At 41.2% G+C, this 22,658-nt stretch overlaps 1 protein-coding gene across 1 annotated transcript in view; it reads left to right on the top strand.

The window, feature by feature from the left end:
- Positions 1-19,606, top strand: part of ak7b (adenylate kinase 7b) — an 82,371-nt gene extending 62,765 nt beyond the window's left edge. Inside the window, exons 13-18 of the mRNA XM_043697055.2 lie at positions 1,555-1,683; positions 9,634-9,702; positions 10,354-10,551; positions 15,020-15,240; positions 17,771-17,929; positions 19,408-19,606. Of these exons, the coding sequence (XP_043552990.1) occupies positions 1,555-1,683; positions 9,634-9,702; positions 10,354-10,551; positions 15,020-15,240; positions 17,771-17,929; positions 19,408-19,446 (815 nt within the window). The 3' untranslated portion in view covers positions 19,447-19,606. The remainder of the gene's footprint in view (positions 1-1,554; positions 1,684-9,633; positions 9,703-10,353; positions 10,552-15,019; positions 15,241-17,770; positions 17,930-19,407) is intronic.
- The last annotated feature ends 3,052 nt before the right edge of the window (positions 19,607-22,658 follow it).

The raw sequence follows: 22,658 nt of genomic DNA, 5'->3' as shown, positions 1-22,658 counted from the left end.
CTGAAGCAAAGTATTCATTAACGACCTCCCCAACATCCTTCAACTCCAGGCATATTCCCTCCACTATCCCTGATTGGTCCTACCTGCAAGGAGAAAGTAAGGACTGCAGATCTTGGAGATCAGAGCTGAAAATATATTGCTGGAAAAGCACAGCAGGTCAGGCAGCATCCAAGCAGGAGAATCGACGTTTCGGGCATGAGCTCTTCTTCAGGCCCTACCCTTCTTCAGGCCCTTTTTGGCCCTACCCTTATGCTGGCCATCCTCTTGGTCTTCACATAAGTGTAGAATGCCTTCGAGTTTTCCTTAACTTTACCCTAAAAGCTAAAGCTTTTTTTATTGCCTCTTCTCATTCTCCTAAGTCCATACTTCAGTTCCTTCCTGCCTACCTTGTAACCCTCCAGAGCCCTGTCTGATCCTTGCCTCCTCAACCTTAATTAAACTTGCTTCATCCTCTTGACTAGATGTTCCACATTCCTTGTCATCCACGGTTCTTTCAACCTACCATCCCTTCCTTGCCTCAATGGGACAAATCTGTCCAGCACTATCAGCAGGTGGGTCCGAAACAACCTCCACATTTCTGTTGTGCATTTCCCTGAGAATATCTGTTTCTATTCGAGGCGCACCAGTTCCTGCCTAATAGCTTTGTCATAACACCCTCCCCCAATTAAATACTTTCCCATACTATCTGCTCCAAATCAATAGTTCCTTTCATTGATTCTTTCCTGACCTTCTATTTCATTGACATTGACTAACACCAAATTGTTGCATTTCAAAAAGGACCAGGAGAGTGAAATGTTGAATAACAGGAACGCTATTAAGGAAACGTTCGCTCTGCAGGTAGCAAGGTTGGACTAAATTGCCTCTCACCCAAAATGGATGATGTCATTGCATCACATAATCAAACTCTTAAAGTGTCAGTCTACCACACTTACACAACCCATCAAATCTATGCTGACAATTCAGTCAATCCTGTTTTCCCATTCCATCCCTCTCTCTCTTCAAATGAATTACTATCAAGTGTCAACCCAATTTCACTTTTACATAAATTCTGCTGCTGCCACCTTTATAGGCAATGAGTCCCATATCACTGCCACTATCTTAAGTTCTTCCTCAAATTCCACTTGTATCCCTTAACTAAAACTTACCCAAAAGCTAAAACCTCTGTTGCCTAGTCTTAGCATTATCAGTCAGTGAGAATAGCTTTCCTTTGTCTACTTTATTCAATTAAATCAATCAATATCTAGTACACTTTCCACAAATCTTCTCTGAAACTCTTTTATTCTAAGAACAGCAATCCAGCTTCTCCAGTCTAACTTGGTAGCTAAATTCTGTCCAACGAATCATTCTACTAAGTCTGTACTGAATTCCCTTGTTATATATTAGTTTTGACCTAATCAGGCTTTATAAAGGTTCAACATAAATGTGCTGCCTTGTACATAACATCTCCATGCAACTTAGGATTTGATATGCTTTGCTAACAACTTTAGTTTTTTATGATAGATACTTTTCCCTCTGCATTCTAACTGATGGACTGTTTCATTGTCAACTTTGCAGGTCGTTTGGATGATGGATTTGTCATCAAGTTTATGAAGGAAAAGTTGTCATCGATGCCTTGCCAGAACCAGGGTTTTATTCTTGATGGCTATCCTAAGACATACTTACAAACCAAGGAACTTTTCAGTGGTGAGCTATTGCACTTTAAAATAATTTCATAATAGAATTGCAGTTATAAAGTCATAGAGATGTACAGCACGGAAACAGACCCTTCAGTCCAACTCGTCCATGCCAACCAGATATCCCAACCTATTCTAGTCCCATTTGCCTGCGCTTGGCCCATATCCCTCTAAACCCATCCTATTCATATACCCTTCCAGATACCTTTTAAATGTTGCAATTGTACCAGCCTTCATCACTTCCTCTGGCAGCTCATTCCACACACACACACCACCCTCTGTGTGAAAAAGTTGCCCCTTAGATCTCTTTTATATCTTTCCCCTCTCACCCTAAACCTATAACCTCCACTTCTTGACTCCCCCATCCCAGGGGAAAGACCTTATCTGTTTATCCTATCCATGCCCCTCATGATTTTATAAACCTCTATGAAATCACCCCTCAGCCTCCGACACTCTAGGGAAAACAGCCCCAGCCTGTACAGCCTCCCACTGTAGCTCAAATCCTCCAACCTTGGCAACATCCTTGTAAATCTTTTCTGAACCCTTTCAAGTTTCACAACATCCTTCTGATAGGAAGGAGACAAGAATTGCACGCAATATTCCAAAAGTGGCCTAACTAATGTCCTGTACTGTCACAATATGACCTCCCAACTCCTGTGCTCAATACTCTGACCAATAAAGGAAAGCATACCAAATGCCTTCTTCACTATCATATCTACCTGCTAAGATTTTCTTTCCCAAAATGCAGCATCTCACATTTATCTAAATTAAATTCCATTTGCCACACCTCAGCCATTGGCCCATTTGATCTAGATCCTGTTGTACTGTGAGGTAACCTTCTTTGTTATCCACTACACTTCCAACTTTGGTGTAATCTGCAAACTTACTACCTATACCTCCTATGTTTACATCCAAATCATTTAGTTGACGAAAAGTAGTGGACCCAGCACTGAACCTTGTGGCACTCCACTGGTCACAGGCCACCAGCCTGAAAAGCAACTGTCCACCACCACCCTCTGCCTTCTACCTTTGAGCCAGTTCTGTATCCATATGGCTAGTTCTTCATGTATTCCATGAGATCTAACCTTGCGAACCTGTCAAACGCCTTACTAAAGTCCACATAGATCACGTCCACCACTCTGCCCTCATCAATCCTCTTGGTTACGTCTTCAAAAAAACCCAATCAAGTTGGTGGGACATGATTTCCCACACACAAAACCATTTTGACTATACCTAATCAATTCTTGCCTTTCCAAATACATGTAAATCCTGTCCCTAAGGATTCCATCCAACAACTTGCTCATCACTGACATCAGGTTCATCGGTCTATAATTTCCTGGCTTGACCTTACCACCTTTCTTAAATGGTGGTACCATGTTTGCCAACCTCCAGTCTTCCGGTACCTCACCTTTAACTATCAATGATACAAATATCTCAGCAAGGGGCCCGGCAATCAATTCCCTAGCTTCCCACAGAGTTCTCGGGGACACCTGATCAGGTCCTGGGGATTTATCCACCTTTATGCGTTTCAAGACATCCAGCACTTCCTCCTCTGTAATATGGACATTTTTCAAGATATCATCATCTATTTCCCTACAGTCTATATCTCCCATGTCCTCCTCCACAGTAGGGACTGATGCAAAATACTTGTTTAGTATCTCCCCATCTCCTGTGGCTCCACACAAAGGCTGCATTGCTGATCTTTGAGGGGCCCTATTTGCTCCCTAGTTACCGTTTTGTCCTTAATGCATTTGTAAAAACTCTTTGGATTCTCCTTAACCCTATTTGCCAAAGTTATCTCATGTATCATTTTTGTCCTCCTGATTTCCCTCTTAAGTATACTTCTACCATCTTTATACTCTTCTAAGGATTCACTCAATCTCTCCCCAGTGCAACTTCACATTTCAGCCCAAAGGATTGTATTGATGTTGATTAGAGTAAGGCAGAGATACTTATATGTTGTGCAAACTAAGGAATATCCTGTGAGAACACCTTTTTGTTAATATGTTTAATAAACAAAATCATATCCCTTCCATTGCTATTTTTCAGTGAGTTGATGGAAAATTTGCCACTTGCCCGGAGCAGTGCAACTTCTGTAACACTCAAGATGTTCAACATCTTGAGTGTTACAGTGGGCGGCACGGTGGTTAGCACTACTGCCTCACAGCGCCTGAGACCCGGGTTCAATTCCCGCCTCAGGTGACAGACTGTGTGGAGTTTGCACGTTCTCCCCGTGTCTGCGTGGGATTCCTCCGGGTGCTCCGTTTTCCTCCCACAGTCCAAAGATGTGCAGGTCAGGTGAATTGGCCATGCTAAATTGCCCGTAGTGTTAGGTAAGGAGTAAATGTAGGGGTATGGGTGGGTTGCGCTTCGGCGGGTCAGTGTGGACTTGTTGGGCCGAAGGGCCTGTTTCCACACTGTAATGTAATCTAATCTAATCTAATCTTCCAGGACAAAGTATCCCACTTGATTAGCATCCCAACCTGTTGCAGAAATTACACTCCCTCCATCAGTAATGCATAATGGCAGTCACGTAAACCATTTATAAGAAGCACTGCAGTAACACATAAAGGCTTCTTTAACAACACCTTTCAAAATTACGACATCTCTCACCTAGAAAGACAAAAGTAGCAGACACATGAGAACATCACTCTCTTTGAGTTCCCCTTCAACTCACACACCACCCTGACATGGAATTATCTCCGTGTTCCTTCATTGATGCTGGATCAAAACTTAAAACTCCCTAACAATACTGATGATGTACCTGAACTATTGGGACTGCAATGTGGCTCAAGAAAGTGGTTCAATAGCATCTTCTCAAGAGCAATTAAAGATGCTTAATAAATGCTAGCCTAGTCAGTGTTGCCCACATTCCATAAGCTAAGCTAAATAAAAAGTAGCATGAAGTTTAAAAGTTGCCAATTTTGGAGGCAACAGACATGAACATCATCCATATGCCCCTTTTCCGTTTTGCAGCCTTCATCCCAGTGTCTATTCTCTTTCTCAATTCCCCAACTTTCTAATTCTTTCTATTTCTATTTCTGTCTATTGCAGAAAAATAAACAAAGGAGAAACAGATCCCTAGAAAATAACAATGTGAATCTTGTTGTTCAGTGCAGCATATTCTAGATGAAACTAATGACCCTGACCCTCATTCACACTATTTTGCTGTATGGCTTGGCTTTTAAAAATATTGAAATAGTTGAGGAAAAATTATGTGTGAGGCACAGAGACAGGGGATGATAATGAGGGACTATGACAGAGAATAGGAGAGAGAAAAAGTGACAGAATGAATGAGAAACCAACACAAATAATTAGAAAACAAAGCCATCTAATGGTAAGGATTAAACACAAAGAATTAACTCGGAGAAATGAGAAACAACAGAGAAACTTGTGCCACGATTTTGAAAATGGTTATGGGTATTCTGAAGTGAGATTATGCTGCAAATGTTGCTTCTGATAGTGGCAATATAAAGTCAGCTAAAGCCATTTTGAGCCACTTAAAGAGAAGTGCATGTTGACTGAAGCAAGATGTTGAAAGAATTCTAAAAGTGAATTTGATTTGGTGACTGCTGAATAATCATATGACATACCAAAAGTGGAGGTGTAGTGGACAGCGAAGAGGGTTACCTCAGATTACAACAGGATCTGGACCAAGATGGGCCAGTGGGCTGAGAAGTGGCAGAGGGAGTTTAATTCAGATAAATGCGAGGTGCTGCATTTTGGGAAAGCAAATCTTAGGACTTATACACTTAATGGTAAGGTCCTAGGGAGTGTTGCTGAACAAAGAGGCCTGGGAATGCAGGTTCATAGCTCCTTGAAGTGGAGTCGCAGGTAGATAGGATAGTGAAGGAGGCGTTTGGTATGCTTTCCTTTATTGGTCAGAGTATTGAGTACAGGAGTTGGGAGGGCATGTTGCGGCTGTACAGGACATTGGCTAGGCCACTGTTGGAATATTGCATGCAATTCTGGTCTCCTTCCTATTGGAAAGATGTTGTGAAACTTGAAAGGGTTCATAAAAGATTTACAAGGATGTTGCCAGGATTGGAGGATTTGAGCTACAGGGAGAGGCTGAACAGGCTGGGGCTGTTTTCCCTAGAGCGTCGGAGGCTGAGGGGTGATCTTATAGAGGTTTACAAAATTATGAGGGGCATGGATAGGGTAAATGGACAAAGTCTTTTCCCTGGGGTCGGGGAGTTCAGAACAAGAGAGCATAGGTTTAGGGTGAGAGGGGAAAGATATAAAAGAGACCTAGGGGGCAACTTAGAGATGCAAAGGTTGGACATGCATGGAATGAGCTGCCAGAGGATGTGGTGGAGGCTGGTACAATTGCAATATTTAAGAGGCATTTGGATGGACATATGAATAGGAAGGGTTTGGAGGGATATGGGCCGGGTGCTGGCAGGTGGGACTAAATTGGGTTGGGATATCTGGTCGGCATGGACGGGTTGGACCGAAGGGTCTGTTTCCATGCTGTACATCTCTATGACTCTATGCCTCTATAATCTCATCATGATGAGGCACAGCCCTGAACAGCATGCGACATGCAATTAGCAGAGAACAGGCTCCATGTTCTTCTGAAGCTACACTGGAGGCTGTGGTATAGGAAGTAGAGGGAAGAAGTGATGTCATCAATCCACAAAGGTTCAGCAGGCTTTCCAGGTGAACTTTGCTAAGTTATTGGGACCAGCTAACCCCAGTAACCAATGCCAGGTATCACCCTCTGAGAACCTCAATGTAGTGTGACAAGAAATACAATGAGGAGTGAGTGAATGCATCCTCAAATACCACATCCTACCAACTGTAGCTTCATACACAATGGACCCACTCCCATCATACACATACCAACAATCCTTGTTAAGACTCATACCTCTCATGAGGTGCTGAATGACTTTTTGTGTTCTATGTTCTGTGACATGCTTTGAACTGCTGAAAATCTCACACCCACATTTCACAACTTGTATATACTATTAATTATTCAACCAATACAACCACATCACCCAAATTTATTGCCATAATCATAGAGACTGATCTTACTTTCATCTTTATGAACATCTTTTATCCTTGCCTACTTTTAAAATTTGTATGTGTATATCATGAGTAAAACTATGAATTTTACTTGAATAACTATAACAGTAATTTTGCATAAACTACCTTTATCCTGTTTAAGATTCAGACTTTGATGTTTTTTGTTTATAAATTAACCAACTTCCAAATGGAAAAGGGGATAGATGTATGCATTTACACAAACATACAAAGTCTTAGCCCACAGATCCCATTGCAGAAATGTCTTTTAAAGGGTTGGGTTAGTGGAAATGACGACCATTTCTGTTAGTACAACCAACCATGCTGCATGTGTTTGATAATTGATAGTTCAGTTTCCATTGCATCACCTGGGCAAGCCACACAGCATCTGGATGCCGCAGTGATATCACCATAGTTGATTCTCCAACAACGATTGGAGAACAACAACTCTCTTTAATATATCAATATTTGTCCTTCCACACTGCTTCTTCACCATTGGCCAACCAATTCAGACTGCTGGTGTCCATTCCAAGATGGGAATGACAAATGGCCTTTCCGGGCCGTCTTTCTCAATGAAATTCAGCAGGCTTCCATGCTGTGACCACTACGACAGCTCTGTCTAGGAACATAGGGTAAGTATAAATGGGTTCAGGATCCACCATAGCAATTTGTGGACTTGGAATTCAGTTAATTGTTTTGGAATATAAAGCTAGTCTTTGGATGGTGACTATATCAAACATCATTGATTACTGTTTTTAAAAAGACGAGTTCACTAATCCCTTTTAGAGTTGGAAATCTGCCCATTTTACTCATTCTGGCCTACATGTGACTCGAACCCACAGCAATTGGCTTTTGACTGTCTTCGGAAATGGCCAAGTTAATCACTCAATTCAAGAGCAATTAGGAATGTTGGTCTTGCCAGTGCCATCCACATCCCATGAAAGAATAAAGAACACAGGCCCTGAAGGAAAGCATGGATGATTAGTTGGTGCAAATGACATGCTTAATTTGACTTGGAATATTTATTTGATGACGATTTTGATTTTTGCATTATAGCCATTGTGATTGTCAGTAATGCAGTGAAAGTGAACCGTGGAAATGTCAAGAACCGAGGAATTGGTGTTGCATTTACTGCTTTCTCGGCCAGATAAGTCAATCAGAAATGACTTATCCAGAATAGTTGTAGTTGTCTCCACACTCACCTCCTCCACTGCTAATTGTCACATAGTATGATGTTCGAGAATGTGCCTCATCATTATGAGGTTAACCACCATGAATCTTGAAAATTAATAAGGTGACTAGCAAGTATCTTTTCTCTCGAGTGGCAGTTCAAAACTAGGGGGCTTTTTTTTAAGTGAGAGGAGAAAGATTTAAAAAGGATATGAGGGGCAACCTTTTTACACAGACAGTGCTTTGTATGTCGAATGAACTGCCAGAAGAAGTGATGGATGCAGGTACAGTTACAATATTTAAAAACAATTGGATAAAGTATACAAATAAGAAAGCTTTGGACAGCTATGGGTCAAATGCAGGCAAGTGGAATTAGTTTGATTTGGGAACATAGTTGGCATGGACAACCAAGGGTCCACGCTATATGACTCAATGACTGTATTACTCGAAGATTGTTCTGAGAACACTGCAGAGCTCCCACAAAGCAGTTCAGCAGTGCACTCAGGAGAAAGTGAGGTCTGCAGATGCTGGAGATCAGCGTCAAAAGGTCTGGTCCTGGAAAAACATCCAAGGAGCAGGAGAATCGACATTTCGAGCATAAACTCTTTAAAGACGCAGTTTCCACTCTCAAGTGGTTGAGGATGCCCTCCAGCACATCTCATCCACTTCCCACATCTCCGCCCTCGAACCCCATATACCCCTCCCAACCGCAACAAGGACTGAACTACCTCCCCCCACCCCGCTCCTCACCTTTCACTCCACCAACCTCTGTCTGCATCGCATCATCCTCCGCCACTTCCACCACCTACAACCGGACCCCACCAGCAGAGATATATTCCCCTCCATACCCCATCCACTTTCCGTAAAGACTTCGTGACTCCCTTGTCAGGTCCAACCCACTCCCCTCACCAGCACCAACCCACCTTTCCCTGCCACCGCAGGAATTGTAAAACCTGCACCCGGACCTCCCCCTGCCTCACCTCCATCAAAGGCGCCAAAGGAGTCTTCCACATCCATCAGAGTTTTACCTGCATTTCCACACATGTCATTTACTGTATCTGTTGCTCCTGATGCAGTCTTCTCTACATTGGAGAGGCAGGACGCCTACTTCAACAGAAAGCTTCAGAGAACATCTCCAGGACCAAATAACCCCACACTTCAACTCCCCCTCCCACTCCACCAAGGACTTGCAGGTCCTGGGCCTCCTCCATCGCCACTCCCTAACCACCCGACGCCTGGAGGAAGAACGCCTCATCTTCTGCCTCAGGACCCTCCAACCACATGGTATCAAAATGGATTCCACCAGTTTCCTCACTTCCCCTACTCCCACCTTATCCGAGATCCAACCTTCCAACTCAGCACCACCCTCATGTCCTTCCAGTCCATCTTCCTTCCCACCTATCCACTGCACCATCCTCTCCAACCTATCATCATTAACCCCCTCTCCCATATATCTATCACACTCTCAGCTACCTTCCCCCAGCCCCACCCTTCCCATTTATCTCTTCACTCCCTCTCTCCACCACCCCTCACCTCACAGCCTCATTCCTGATGAAGAGCTTTTGCCCGAAACATCGATTCCCCTGCTCCTTGGATCTTCCCTCTCTCTTACTTTTACTTTGTCATATGGATGATTTGGGGTGGTTAAAAAGAAACCCAGAGGTGTGTAATAGTATTTCGGTGTCTCTGCAGCACAGACATTACTAAGCCTTTTAGCATTCGCCAGTGTCTAAATTAATCCTTATGTGTCTTGTCTTATTGACAGTTGAAGAAGATGAGGAAGAAGAAACCACCTTGAATAAATCACCTCAATATGACAAAGTAATTACTCCAGGTTAGTAATAATTCATTGCATTTAGGATTTTGTAAAGCTATGTCAATAATATCTGTCATATTTTATTCTTTGTTACTGCCAACCTTTAAGTACCAACAGAAACTATAATCTTCAGTTATAGACGCTTATCTGTTGCTGATCAAATTAATAAAGTTAAGGGAGCAAAGGTCATTTAGACTATCAAGCTTACCCTCTCCATCTGTATAATCTATCCCATAGTGCATTTCATTACATCATCTTAACTCCTAAATGGACATTTGATGACCCTCAAAGGTAACCGGTGAAAACGCCACAGTATTTATACATCATTGAAAGTTGAATCTGTCATGACTCACTCCTCATCCTTGTGGAATTCACTTACACTGAAGACCTCAATCCCTTCTTCTCTGACTTCTCTGCAAGCCTCAATTACTCAATTTTATCATACGTGGAAATTCTGAAACCCAGTTAAACGCTAATAGCTTTACCTTCTCTCTCCTCCTGACGTCTTAAATTTCAACAAGGCTACCTCTGACTATTTCTTTGTCCTCATTATTATCCATACCGCCTTCAAACTGTCTTGGTAACTTATTTTAAAAATTCCCATTCTTCTGACCTTTCGCATATCATTTCTATGGCAATAATTCAAGTTTCTATAATTTTTCTCCACAGAATACATCTTTTCTTTGGAAGCTTCCAATGAGTTCCTGAAGAATCGTGCTTTAAACCTGCCAGAGAGCCTTGTGGTTGGAACCCACTATACACAAGACAAGTTCATGCGCCATCTTGCCCAGTATAGGGAACAAAATACAGAAGACGAAACACTCCTTAATTATTTTGATGAGATTGAGATTCATCCTGTGCACATTGGTAAGCTTGATAGATGTCAATTAAGTTACTAACATAAAGTATATGATTAGGAGCAGGCCATGCAATGTACATTCAGACAAAGTTGGCATTACATTTTTTAAAAATTGCGACTTTAAGTAAGGCATTGATTCCCATAGGAACAAATCTTAAAACTGGAATTAGTTTCTGTAGGATCTTCATTAGAAAAATAACGAACATGTTATATGTGAACCTTCTAAGTTGAAATTCTATACTTTAAATCGTTAAATTCTGCCATTGATAAATCAAATAACTGTTAAAATAAAATACATTTCAAAATGTTTTTAAAAAGGAGCATTCGACTTACAGTGCCTCCTGTAGTGTGCTCTCTGAAAGTGGAAGTGGAGGAGATTGCTGCCAGGCAATCTACTCATCAGGCTGTGGGCCACCTACTGGAGCCAACACTTGTTCCTGGCCATATCTGCTGCCTGGTGTGTGTTGTATGGTGTCTTTCAGGAGTCTGTGGCTCCCTTTTCTTGCTGGTTGTTGCTGCCACTTCTGAGATTTGCTCAGGCTAGTACTTGTTTGGCCCTTTTGGATGGTCAGCTGTGTGTTTGGCAATGAGCTTGAACTGAAAACAACCAATAGATTCTATTCATCCAACTTAATGTTGCAGAGAGTATTTTGAGCTGTATTAAACTGGGGTGTGGGACTGGTGTATTCAGAAAACTGCATTTTCCAATCCTTTACAGTCTGACGTTACTAAGGACATTGCAAATATTGAGTGTGGAATTGACATTGTTAAATCTATTTATTGATACATTTTGAATAGCCTTGTCTTCTTTGAATTAGAGTGGTGCTGGAAAAGCACAGCAGTTCAGGCAGCATCCGAGGAGCAGGAAAATCAATGTTTCTGGCAAAAACCCTTCATCTATTCCTGATGAAGGGCTTTTGCCCGAAACGTTGATTTTCCTGCTCCTCGGATGCTGCCTGAACTGCTGTGCTTTTTCAGCACCACTGATCCAGAATCTGGTTTCCAGCATCTGCAGTCATTGTTTTTACCTTGTCTTCTTTGAAGCATGATACTACCTAAATTCAGGGAGTAAATGCCCAGAAATTTGCCCTATATCATTTCCTTTTTTTTAACTTAACCTTTGCTGAAAGTTAGCATTATTAAACATTGGGGAAAAACAAATGAATATGGTGAGTATTGAATGAAGATAGCCTGTCTTCCTTTTCATTTAAATGCCACCTCTGGTGGAGCAATCATAAGACAAAGATGCAGACAAATGTTTAAAATGTATTGCCTTGTATTCTTTTTACCTACAGTTTATGGTACCAATGTGTTGAATAAACCAAATCATGATATCATTTACAGGAAATATTAGAATATTTTCTCTTCAGTTGTGGTTGATATTAATCATTCTCCATGTAGCCACCAAGTAAAATGTCTTAGCTTGGAATGATGTGGTTAGAGATAAAAAAAGACTGCAGATGCTGAATTCCAAGGTAGACAAACAGGAGGCTGGAACAACAGAGCAAGCCAGACAGCTGGACAAGTGAAGGTGTAGATTTCAACATTTCGAGTATAAGCCCTCTTGAGGACTTCAGGATGTGGTCCCAGATAAAATATGCTGTTTGTTTTACTCGAACTTACCCATTTTCTAGACTCTAAGTCTTCTATAGCAAACTTTAATGATCTCTACATTTCCGCATACACAAACAAGCCCTGCAAAGTATTAAAGGGAGATAACAAACATTGATGTTTTTCCCATACAAAACACTCACTTCTACACTCATAGATTTTGTCCTTCCACTTATGCTCTTCCCCCTGCCCTTTTTTTCTATCTATTTCAAGCTTCTCCTGCTACCTGCCATCAAGACTTTCTTGCCAACCAACTTGCAGCTCTGTGTCACACCTGGGACCCATGGTTTGCTGCCTTGTGACTGTAGCTATTTGACATTTTGCATGATTTAACTTCCCATCTTTTTCAGTACTAGTCCAGGAGTGGATGTTAACTGTTCAAAACGTTGTTGTATTTTTAAAATGATTAAGAGAAAATTAGGACTGCAGATGCTGGCGATCAGAGTCGAGAGTGTGGTGCTGGAAAAGCACAGCAGATCAGCATCCAAGGAGTAGGAGTAACTGTTTCTGGAGATTTTAGATTTGTGGTAGGTAGTTTTGGATTTGAGCCTATTCCTAATGAAGGGCTTATGCCTGAAACATCGATTCTCCTACTCCTCAGATGCTGCCTGACATGCTGTGCTTTGCCAGCATCACATTCTCAACTTTTAGCATGATAATCAGGAAAAGTTTGCACTTTATAGAAACAAAAGGTATTTTTATTCACACAGGAGGGTCTCACTTAGAATTACTCATTTTAAACTCAAGGATATATTTTATATTTTCTAATCAACCTGTTCAGTGATGTTATTACGCATCTGGAAGAGGTGAGACTTGAACTCAGACCTCTTGCTCAGATGCAGGGACTCTACTGATGTGCCACAAGCACCCAAAAAGAAACCCTTATTTACGAAAAGTCCATCACACAAAGATCAGCCACTCCCCTTCAGCGGATTAAACTCTAGTCTCCTCCATGATAGTGGGGATAATAACCAGTATACTAACAAGGAATTTCCAAGCTCACAGTTTACAGGAAAATAGGAACTGCTATGGACCATTGAGCCTGTTATACCATCCAATTAGATCATGATATGTGCTATGAATAACCAGGCTATTAATTGAACAAGTCAAATTGCAGTGGGGGAGTTATTTTAAAGAGGTAGATAAGCATATCAACAATCTGGACGGCACGGTGGCTCAGTGGTTAGCACTGCTGCCTCACAGCACCAGGGTCCCAGGTTCGATTCCAGCCTTGGGTGACTGTCTGTATGGAGTTTGCACATTCTCCCCATGTCTGGGTGCTCTGGTTTCTTCCCACAGTCCAAAGATGTGTAGGTCAGGTGAATTGGCCATGCTAAATTGTCCATAGTGTTAGGTGCATTAGTCAGAGAGAAATGGGTCTGGGTAGGTTACTCTTCGGAGGGTCAGTGTGGACTGATTGGGCCGAATGGCCTGTTTCCACACTGTAGGGAATCTAAATCTAAAAATAATGTTCTTCATAAGTAGTGAAATCACATGTCCTGATGTTGTGAAGAACACTATATGAATGCATTTTTTAAACTCCGTCACTCGAGAGGACTTTCTTTGATTTTCCTTCTCTCCCTCCCAAAGGAGAAGTATCTCAGCTGTCTTCAGTCCTGTCTGTAAAGATACAATGTGTATGGAAAATCTTGGATGCTTTTGCATTTATTTCTTAAATATATTTGCCCATTTTAATATATGTTTTACTTTTAGCTCTGATAGAATTATAACTAGTGATTTCCATGACAAAGGATGTATCTAATTAGAGTGTGATCTCTGTTTAAAATAAACCAGTGAGTATCAAAAATCTGAAATAAGACACTTAAATGCTAGAAATATACAGAAGGTTCGTCAGTGTCACAAAGAAAAAGAAATGTAGATTAATAGCCTGAGTTTTATGGTCAGTAGTGGTGTCTATTGATAGGACTGACAAAATATAGGTAAAATATGAATAAGTGATAAAGTTTATGAATACAGATGTGATACCAACAACCAAATGTTTAAAGGCATGTAATTAAGAACATGTGTTATGAAGGTATAAGGGGTAGTGTACCTTTAAGAGAGTTGAAGGACTTAGCAAGCACACAGAGTGCTGGAGAATTTACAATGTAACATTTGGTTCAGCAGCTAGGAGTTGCTCTGAGACAAAACAAATTCAAATTTGGCCAATCAGTTTAAATTATGCCCCAAGATACTAAACTCCAATCAAGTTTGAATTTGATATTTTGACAATATTAAAACCAATGAAACGATCCAATGCTTTGGCGTATAAGACCGGGAAAAATTGAACAGTTGGGGCAGGACTTCTAAAAGACCAACCAATGTAGGCTGCTGGCAAGAACTCTCTGACAGGTACCTGGAGAAGGAGTTTGCACAGGAACAAAGATCGACACCGACCTGGAGAATAAATTTACAGAGGAAGAAACCAAGAAAAGATTCGACAGCTGGCTGGTTATGGAATTAGAATTTTTCAGTAAATCTTAATCGGGGGTTTTATTGGACCAGTATTGTAGAAGGAAAGGTAAAAGATAGGTTTAGATAAATGAGTTGTAAATAGTTGTTTGTTAGTTAAAATTGTTAACTTTTATTTTAAATAGTAACCTTTGGGATAGTTCTTTACCTCTCGAATTTTCACAAATTATAGCACGGGGTGAATCTTTTATGTGTGTTGGGTTTAAATTAGCAGAGGAGTTAACCCTGTATTGTAACACATGAAATAAAGGAAAGACATGTAATGCAGAAGTCATTTTAGCCAGCTATATGCATTTGAAATGCAATTTCCAACACAGAAATTTTCAACTGTGTTGAGGATTACAGTGAATGTACAAGAAAACTTGAAGTGCAGCCTATAACTGTTCCTTTCAGATGTTTCTCAAGACAATGATGCTGAAAACACTCCAGTCATTGATGATATTATTAAAATCGTGGGATCTGCTAAGAACTATGGGCCAACGCCTGAGGAGCTGAAAGAACTACAACGCAGACAGGCAGATGAGCGCCTGGCCAGAGAGGCTGCTGAAGTTGCAGAGCGAGAACGAAGGGAAGCAGAGGAAGCTGCAGAAAAAATGGCACGCTGGGAGGAATGGGTAAGTGGGGGAAATGTATTCACAAACGAAACATACTGCAAGTTCAGATAAGACCCAATATCCGCAGTAGCCCGTGATACTCAGAAAAAATATAACTGGGCATCAAAATATGCCATTTGATCACTGTCAGAAGCTATCTTTCTACGTTTTGCTTTTCTCCAACTATGAAGGTAAATTGATCAGCTACAGTGCCATCTCTTTAATAAAGAACAAACGATGTCAGCAGATCCATAACTGCTGATATTTATGTTACAATGGGTAAAGTTTCTCTCTATGCCTTTATGTCCTACTAACAGCTACCAGGCTGAAATTCATGAGGACTATCCTGTGTAGAATTCTCCCTGCCTTCAGGTTTTTGTTATCCACTTGATATTTAAATAAACAAATCTTTTGGTTCTGACAATCAAAACAGTTAATAACATCATTCATAATTATTAACCTCCAAATTACATCTACTAGTCCAGTTCCATAATTTGACATTTACTTACACAATTTACTTTGATTGATTTCTCATATACTTTTCACTCTGTAATAAGTAACATGAAAGAAAACACCATAGAGGCCAGTATCCCATCACCAAGTCACCCTTTATTTACACTATGAAAGTCCTTGACACTGATCCAGCTTCCTTAGGTGCCAGCTCTCAGAATGATAGAACCTCTGACACTCCTGTCTAGAGCTGTCAGCCAGGACTCCCAGATTGGACCAGATTAACAGCCCCAGTTAGGGAGCTCATATTCTATGACCTCCACTTGACTGACCTCATTCTAATCATTGCATAACATATTCTTATTAATGTCTTGCATTACTATCCCCAACAGACTAGAATTGGTATCTAAAGCTAATATGTCTCACATCTCTAATGTAAGTATTTTCTCATTTTCAAATAAAATCTTTTCAGTGCTGCTTTTAAAACAGTATATTAACAAACTGCTCCCTTGAAAGGTATCTGCCAAGAATGTTACACTCCGTACTTTTTCGAAATGCTGACGCCATGTAAGTTCAGCAGTTGTGTTCTTATTCCAGTTTACCAGCATTTGACATATTTCCTTTTATTTTTACAAGTTTTGTTGTGCCTAATGAGCAAATATAGCTATCATGTAATTCAATTCATTTTTTACATTCACAAATCATGATCAAACATAATGACTACATCCTTCATATTTGAATGAAAACTGAACTTAGTGATCTCAGAAGCTTCAGAGTCAAAATCTGATTCTTCAGTATTTCTTCCTTATTATTTTGCACTTCTCAGGTTCTGCGCGGGCCTTTGGCTTATGGCCTATTTATGAGTTTGTGCAATATACAGTGAGATATGACCTGATCAGAGTAGTCATTACTTCAAGTGCCAGTCTACCTTGGCTTACTCTGGAAGGCTAATAGGATGCTGCTGGCAAGCCAGAAGAATGGTCTGCCTATAACACAAATGAGTCAGTTGCACTTGCAGTATGGCACATCCACACACATAGGTATTATAGAACCCCTACAGTGCGGAAGTAGGCCATTTGGCCCATTGAAGAGCATCCCACCCAAACCTCCTCTCATCCCTGTAACCCTGCATTTCCCATGGCTAATTCACCAACCTGCACATTTTTGGATGCTACAAATAACCTTACACTCCATTCTGTTCTTTACAGACATGTAAATAAACTGTGTCTAATAGGTAACAACATTCTCTGGTAAGTTTCTCAGGGCAATGTCTTGACCAGAGTCAACCTAAGTAAGTTAAATATTAAACAAACTTGGCAGTTAACTGTTAGTCATCATCTATTTGGTGCATTGCCCATTGCAATATCTCTACCAAGCCATCTGCAACTAATCAGCACTGTCCTCATACAGTCTAGATGGTTTATTCCCCTTACACTGATATCTCTGGTATTCTTATGAATTAGCCCAATGAGCACAAGAGTAAAAGCTTTGACAAAGTAGGTGCAATTACAACATTTGAAAAACATCTGGATGGATATACGAAAAAGAAGGATATAGAGAGACATGGGCCAAATGCTGCCAAATGGGACAAGGCCAGTTGGGATGTCTGGTCAGTGTGGATGAGTTGGACCGGAGGATCTGTTTCTATGCTGTATGTCTCTATGTATTTTTTTTCAACAGCACAAAGTTGTGTATGTGTGTTTATAATTAAGAACATTAGAAATGGAGCAGGAACGGACCTTTGGCCTTTTGAGGGATTTCTTCTGTTTACTTTGACTGTGGCTGATCTTTTATACCCACTTTGCCTTTCTGCTCCATCCACATTTCCTTTCTTTATTCTTTTAAGATAAGGCATGTTGGTATGAACGCCCACATTTGTTGCCTATTCCTAATTTCCTGTAAATTGAGTGGCTTGCTAACCCATTTCAGAAAGCCAGGCAACAATATTGCTGTGGTTCTGCAGTCAGTTTTAGGCTAGACTGGTTAAAGACAGAAGGTTTCCTTCCCTAAAGGGCATTAGTGAATCAGATGGATTAAATGGGTTAGATCCATGACCTCTTTGTGTATGTTGAAAAGTTAATATATTTGAATTTTTATACAGAGCAAGCGCCTGGAGGAGGTAAAGAGACAAGAACAGGAATTTCTTGAAGCCCATTCAGTCCCATTACGAAATTATTTAATGCAGAATGTCATGCCAACACTAACCAAGGGACTGATTGAGTGCTGCAAAATCAGGCCCAGTGATCCAGTTGACTTCTTGGTAAGTGAAACAAAATAGTGATTCCCGTGCCACGACCCCCTTAAACTTGTTCATTACTCTCCTCTATTAGAACACAAACCAACAGTGACTCATCCATGCAGAGTATTGAGCTGTGAGGACTTTGCACTTATGGTAAACAATACTGCGCATGGCCATGATCAGTGTGGGGGTGAAATGACCAGTTTTCTAACAATTCAATATCTTACATAACTGTTAAAAATCACACAATACCAAATTAAAGTTTAACAGGTTTATTTGAAAGTACAAGCTTTTGGAGCACTGCTCCTTTGTCAGGTAGCTATGTTCATAGGACACAGAATTTATAGCAAAACATTACTGGTGCAATATATTGAACAAACCTAAATTCCTGTTAAGTCTTTCATCTTTTAAATTAGGTTGCAGGTTTTGATTCATTAATACGTAAATCTCAGAACTTCTTTCAAATCAAATTCCTGAGATAATTTAAGGTTTTCTAAAAAAAGTGACATCTCAGCTCAGGCAGTGCATTAAAGGTGTGAGGTTAGAGTCTGTATATATTCCAATCTTGAGTAAGACTGGTTCTGTTTCCAAAGTAGGAATTTATAAAATGCCATACGGATTGACTACCTACAGATTGTGTACTTTCTGAACAAAATAGAATGTATCTGCAAATACAATTCTGTAAATGCAAATTCACTCCATAGACTTATGTTTGTGCATATGTGGAGAGAGAGAGGGAGAGAGAGAGAGAGAGAGAGCAAGAGAGCCTGTGTGTGTGAGAGGGAGAAAGTTACATAACTGTGACTAATTAAATAGCTATGAGAGAAGATAGGTAGACAAGCAGGATGCTAGAAGAACACAGAAAGCCAGGCAGCATCAGGAGGTGGAGAGTTTCACTGTTTCGGCTGTAACCTTTCTTCAGGATTCACATCTGATGGAGGTAGAGAACTTCTTCAAAATAAGCATCCTTTGACGAGGCTTCGCAGTGGTACAAACTTAATTAGAGATCAAAAGCTGCAGATGCTGGAATCCAAGATAGACAAGCAGGAGGTTGGAAGAACACAGCAAGCCAGGCAGCATTACGAGGAGGAGAAGTCAATGTTTCAGGTGTAACCCTTCTTCAGAAGATAGAGCTATGAAGCAAATAAATCACATCAGATTTAGTACCCAACATCTTTATTCCCATGCTTCAGGGAATATTAACATTTTAGCCTCTTCTGCTGAAGAAATATGCATGGCATCACAGGAGTCAGTAGTACTCTGTTGATTTCTCTCAGAAAAGAAATGTAGGCACCTGGAATTCTAGTCAAACAATTATCATTGATTATCTAATATTTTTCAGAACTAATACTCTGATAATCATACGATTAGAAAGAGGTTACCATTGTCCTAATTAAGTTGTGTCTCCCTTATACACCTGCATATTCTAACTCTGTTATCCTAATCCAGAATTGACAAATCATAATAATATATTAAAATGTTTTTTTTTAATTTTTAAGGCTGAATACCTGTTCAAGCATAATCCACAAGTTGAATGAAGAGAAAGTGGAAGACTTTGAATTGTTTCTCCAAATTATATAGATGAGAAACCAGTTTTGATATATTTGATAGACTTTATCTTTTTAAATTGTGTTTTAGCAAAATTAGTTGTAGTGGAAATGTAATTTGTGCCATTAAAGGAAATCCTGCTTATATGAATTAAGTGACTCCTATTAGTTTGTAATCTTATAGTACAATACATTTTGTATTGCTCCAACTTGAGAACAGCATGGTAGACTGGTTAGCAAGGTTAAGTCACATGGAATTCAGAGAGCTAACCAATTTGATACAAAATTGGCTTAAAGGTCGGAGACAGAGGTTGGTGGTAGAGGGATTTTTTTTTTAACTGGAGGCCTGTGAACAGTGGTGTGCCGAAAGAATCGTTGCCAATTCCATTGATTTTCACCATTTCTTTAAATGATTTGGATGTGAATATCGGAGGTGTTCAGTAAGTTTGCAGATGACACCAAAATTGGTTGTGTAGTGGTCAGCAAAGAAGGCTATCTCAGAGTGCAACAGGACCTTGACCAGATGAACCAATGGGACAAGGAGTAGCAGATGCAGTTTCATTTAGGTAAATGTGAGGTGCTGCATTTTGGAAAGGCAAATCAGGGAAGCACTTATACACTTAATGATAAGGCCGTAGGGAGTGTTGCTGAACAAAGAGACTGAGAAATACAGATGCATAGTTCCTTGAAAGTGGAGTTGCAAATAGACAGGGTGGTGAAGAAGGCACTTGGCATATTGCATTCATTGGTCAGTGCATTGAGTATAGGAGTTGGGATGATATGTTATGGCTGTACAGGACATTTGTGAAGCCACTTTTAAAATTAAATTCTGGTTTCCCTGGTATGGAAGAGATGTTGTTCAGAGAGGTTTTACAAGGTTGTTGCTGGTATTGGAGGGTTTGAGCTATATTGAGGGGCTGAATACATTGGGCTTTTTTCCCTGGAGACTCAGAGGCTGAGGGATGACCATATAGAAGTTTATAAAATCATGAGGGGCATGAATAACGTGAACAGTCAAGGTCTTTTCCCCAGAATAGGAGAGTTAAAAACTAGAGGGCACAGGTTTAAGGTGAGAGGGGAAAGTTTAAAAGACCTTGAAGGGCAAATTTTTCACATGGAAGTTGGATCATGTATGGAATGAGCTGCCAAAGGAGGTGGGTACAATTACAATTTTAAAAGGCATCTGGATGGGTACATGAATAGGAAGGATTTGGAGGAAAATGGACCAAATACTAGCAAATGGGATTAGATCAGTTTAAGATATCTGGTCAGCATGGGTACGTTGAACCAAACAGACTGTTTCCATCTGTATAGGTCCATGATTCTAAATACAAATATACAAATTAGGAGTAGGCATAGGCCACTTGGCCAAGTGAACCTGCTCTGTCATTTAACAAGATAATGGTTAATTTGATTACACAACATTTGTATTGATTCCCAGAAATCTTTCACACCATAGAATATCTTGAATCTATTTACTTCTACCTTGAAAATATAAACATCCCTACCACTGCGTTTTGAGAAGAGTTCCAATGACTCACAAACCACCCAAAGAAAAAGTACTCTCTTTAACATTGTCTTAATTCTAAGCAGTGATTCCAAATTATAAATTTTCCCACAACAGGAAGCACTTTCCATATCTCTCATCGAGACTCTTCAAGATGTATATATCTCACTCGTCACCTCTTACTTTTTTGAACCTTAGTACTCCCGCCAGACGTAGTCGACGATGCCCTCCACCGCATCTCTTCCACTTCCCGCTCCTCCGCCCTTGAGGCTCGCCCCTCCAACCGCCACGAGGACAGAACCCCACTGGTCCTCACCTACCACCCCACCAACCTCCATGTACAGCGTATCATCCGCCGACATTTCCGCCACCTTCAAACGGACCCCACCACCAGGGATATATTTCCCTCCCCTCCCTTATCAGCGTTCCGAAAAGACCACTCCCTCCGTGACTCCCTCGTCAGGTCCACACCCCCCACCAACCCAACCTCCACTCCCGGCACCTTCCCCTGCAACCGCAAGAAATGCAAAACTTGCGCTCACACCTCCCCCCTTACTTCCCTCCACGGCCCCAAGGGACACTTCCATATCCACCACAAAATCACCTGCACCTCCACACACATCATCTATTGCATCCGCTGCACCCGATGTGGCCTCCTCTATATTGGGGAGACTGGCCGCCTACTTGCGGAACGTTTCAGAGAACACCTCTGGGACACCCGGACCAACCAACCCAACCACCCCGTAGTCCAACACTTTAACTCCCCCTCCCATTCTACCAAGGCCATGCAGGTCCTTGGACTCCTCCATTGCCGGACCATAGCAACACGACGGTTGGAGGAAGAGCGCCTCATCTTCTGCCTGGGAATCCTCCAACCACAAAGGATGAACTCAGATTTCTCCAGTTTCCTCATTTCCCCTCCCCCCACCTTGTCTCAGTCAAATCCCTCGAACTCAGCACCGCCTTCCTAACCTGCAATCTTCTTCCTGACCTCTCCGCCCCCACCCCACTCCGGCCTATCACCCTCACCTTGACCTCCCTCCACCTATCGCAATTCCAACGCCCCTCCCCCAAGTCCCTCCTCCCTACCTTTTATCTTAGCCTGCTGGACACACTTTCCTCATTCCTGAAGAAGGGCTCATGCCCGAAACGTCGATTCTCCTGTTCCTTGAATGCTGCCTGACCTGCTGTGCTTTTCCAGCAACACATTTTCAGCTCTGATCTCCAGCATCTGCAGTCCTCACTTTCTCCTAGATAGAAGACTAGCATATTTAACATTTCCTCTTAAGAAAACCCATTCATTCTAGTTTAGTTTAGTACATCTTGTCTGAACTACTTCAATGCATACATATCCTTTCTTGAATAAGGACCAATATAGTGCACTGAATTCCCGATAAAGCCTCATCAATACACTGAAACATAACCCATAACCGGTTGAGCAATTTGTAATGAGAACAATGTTGTGGTGAAAGGAGTCTAAATGCTGATCACTTGAGGCTTGAAAGGTAGAGTCATAGAGTTCAGAGAGATGTACAGCACGGAAAAAGACCCTTTAGTCCAACTCATCCACGCCGACCAGATATCCCAATCCAATCTAGTCGCACCTGCCAGCACCCGGCCCAAATCCCTCCAAGCCCTTCCTATTCATAATCCCATCCAGATGCCTTTTAAATGTTGGAATCATACTAACCTCCAC

The sequence above is a fragment of the Chiloscyllium plagiosum genome, unplaced genomic scaffold (genome assembly GCF_037043375.1).
Source record: "Chiloscyllium plagiosum isolate Xiang-an unplaced genomic scaffold, Cpla_swu_hap1 HiC_scaffold_8, whole genome shotgun sequence".
Lineage (NCBI taxonomy): Eukaryota > Metazoa > Chordata > Chondrichthyes > Orectolobiformes > Hemiscylliidae > Chiloscyllium > Chiloscyllium plagiosum.
This window is presented reverse-complemented; position numbering and strand designations above follow the sequence as displayed.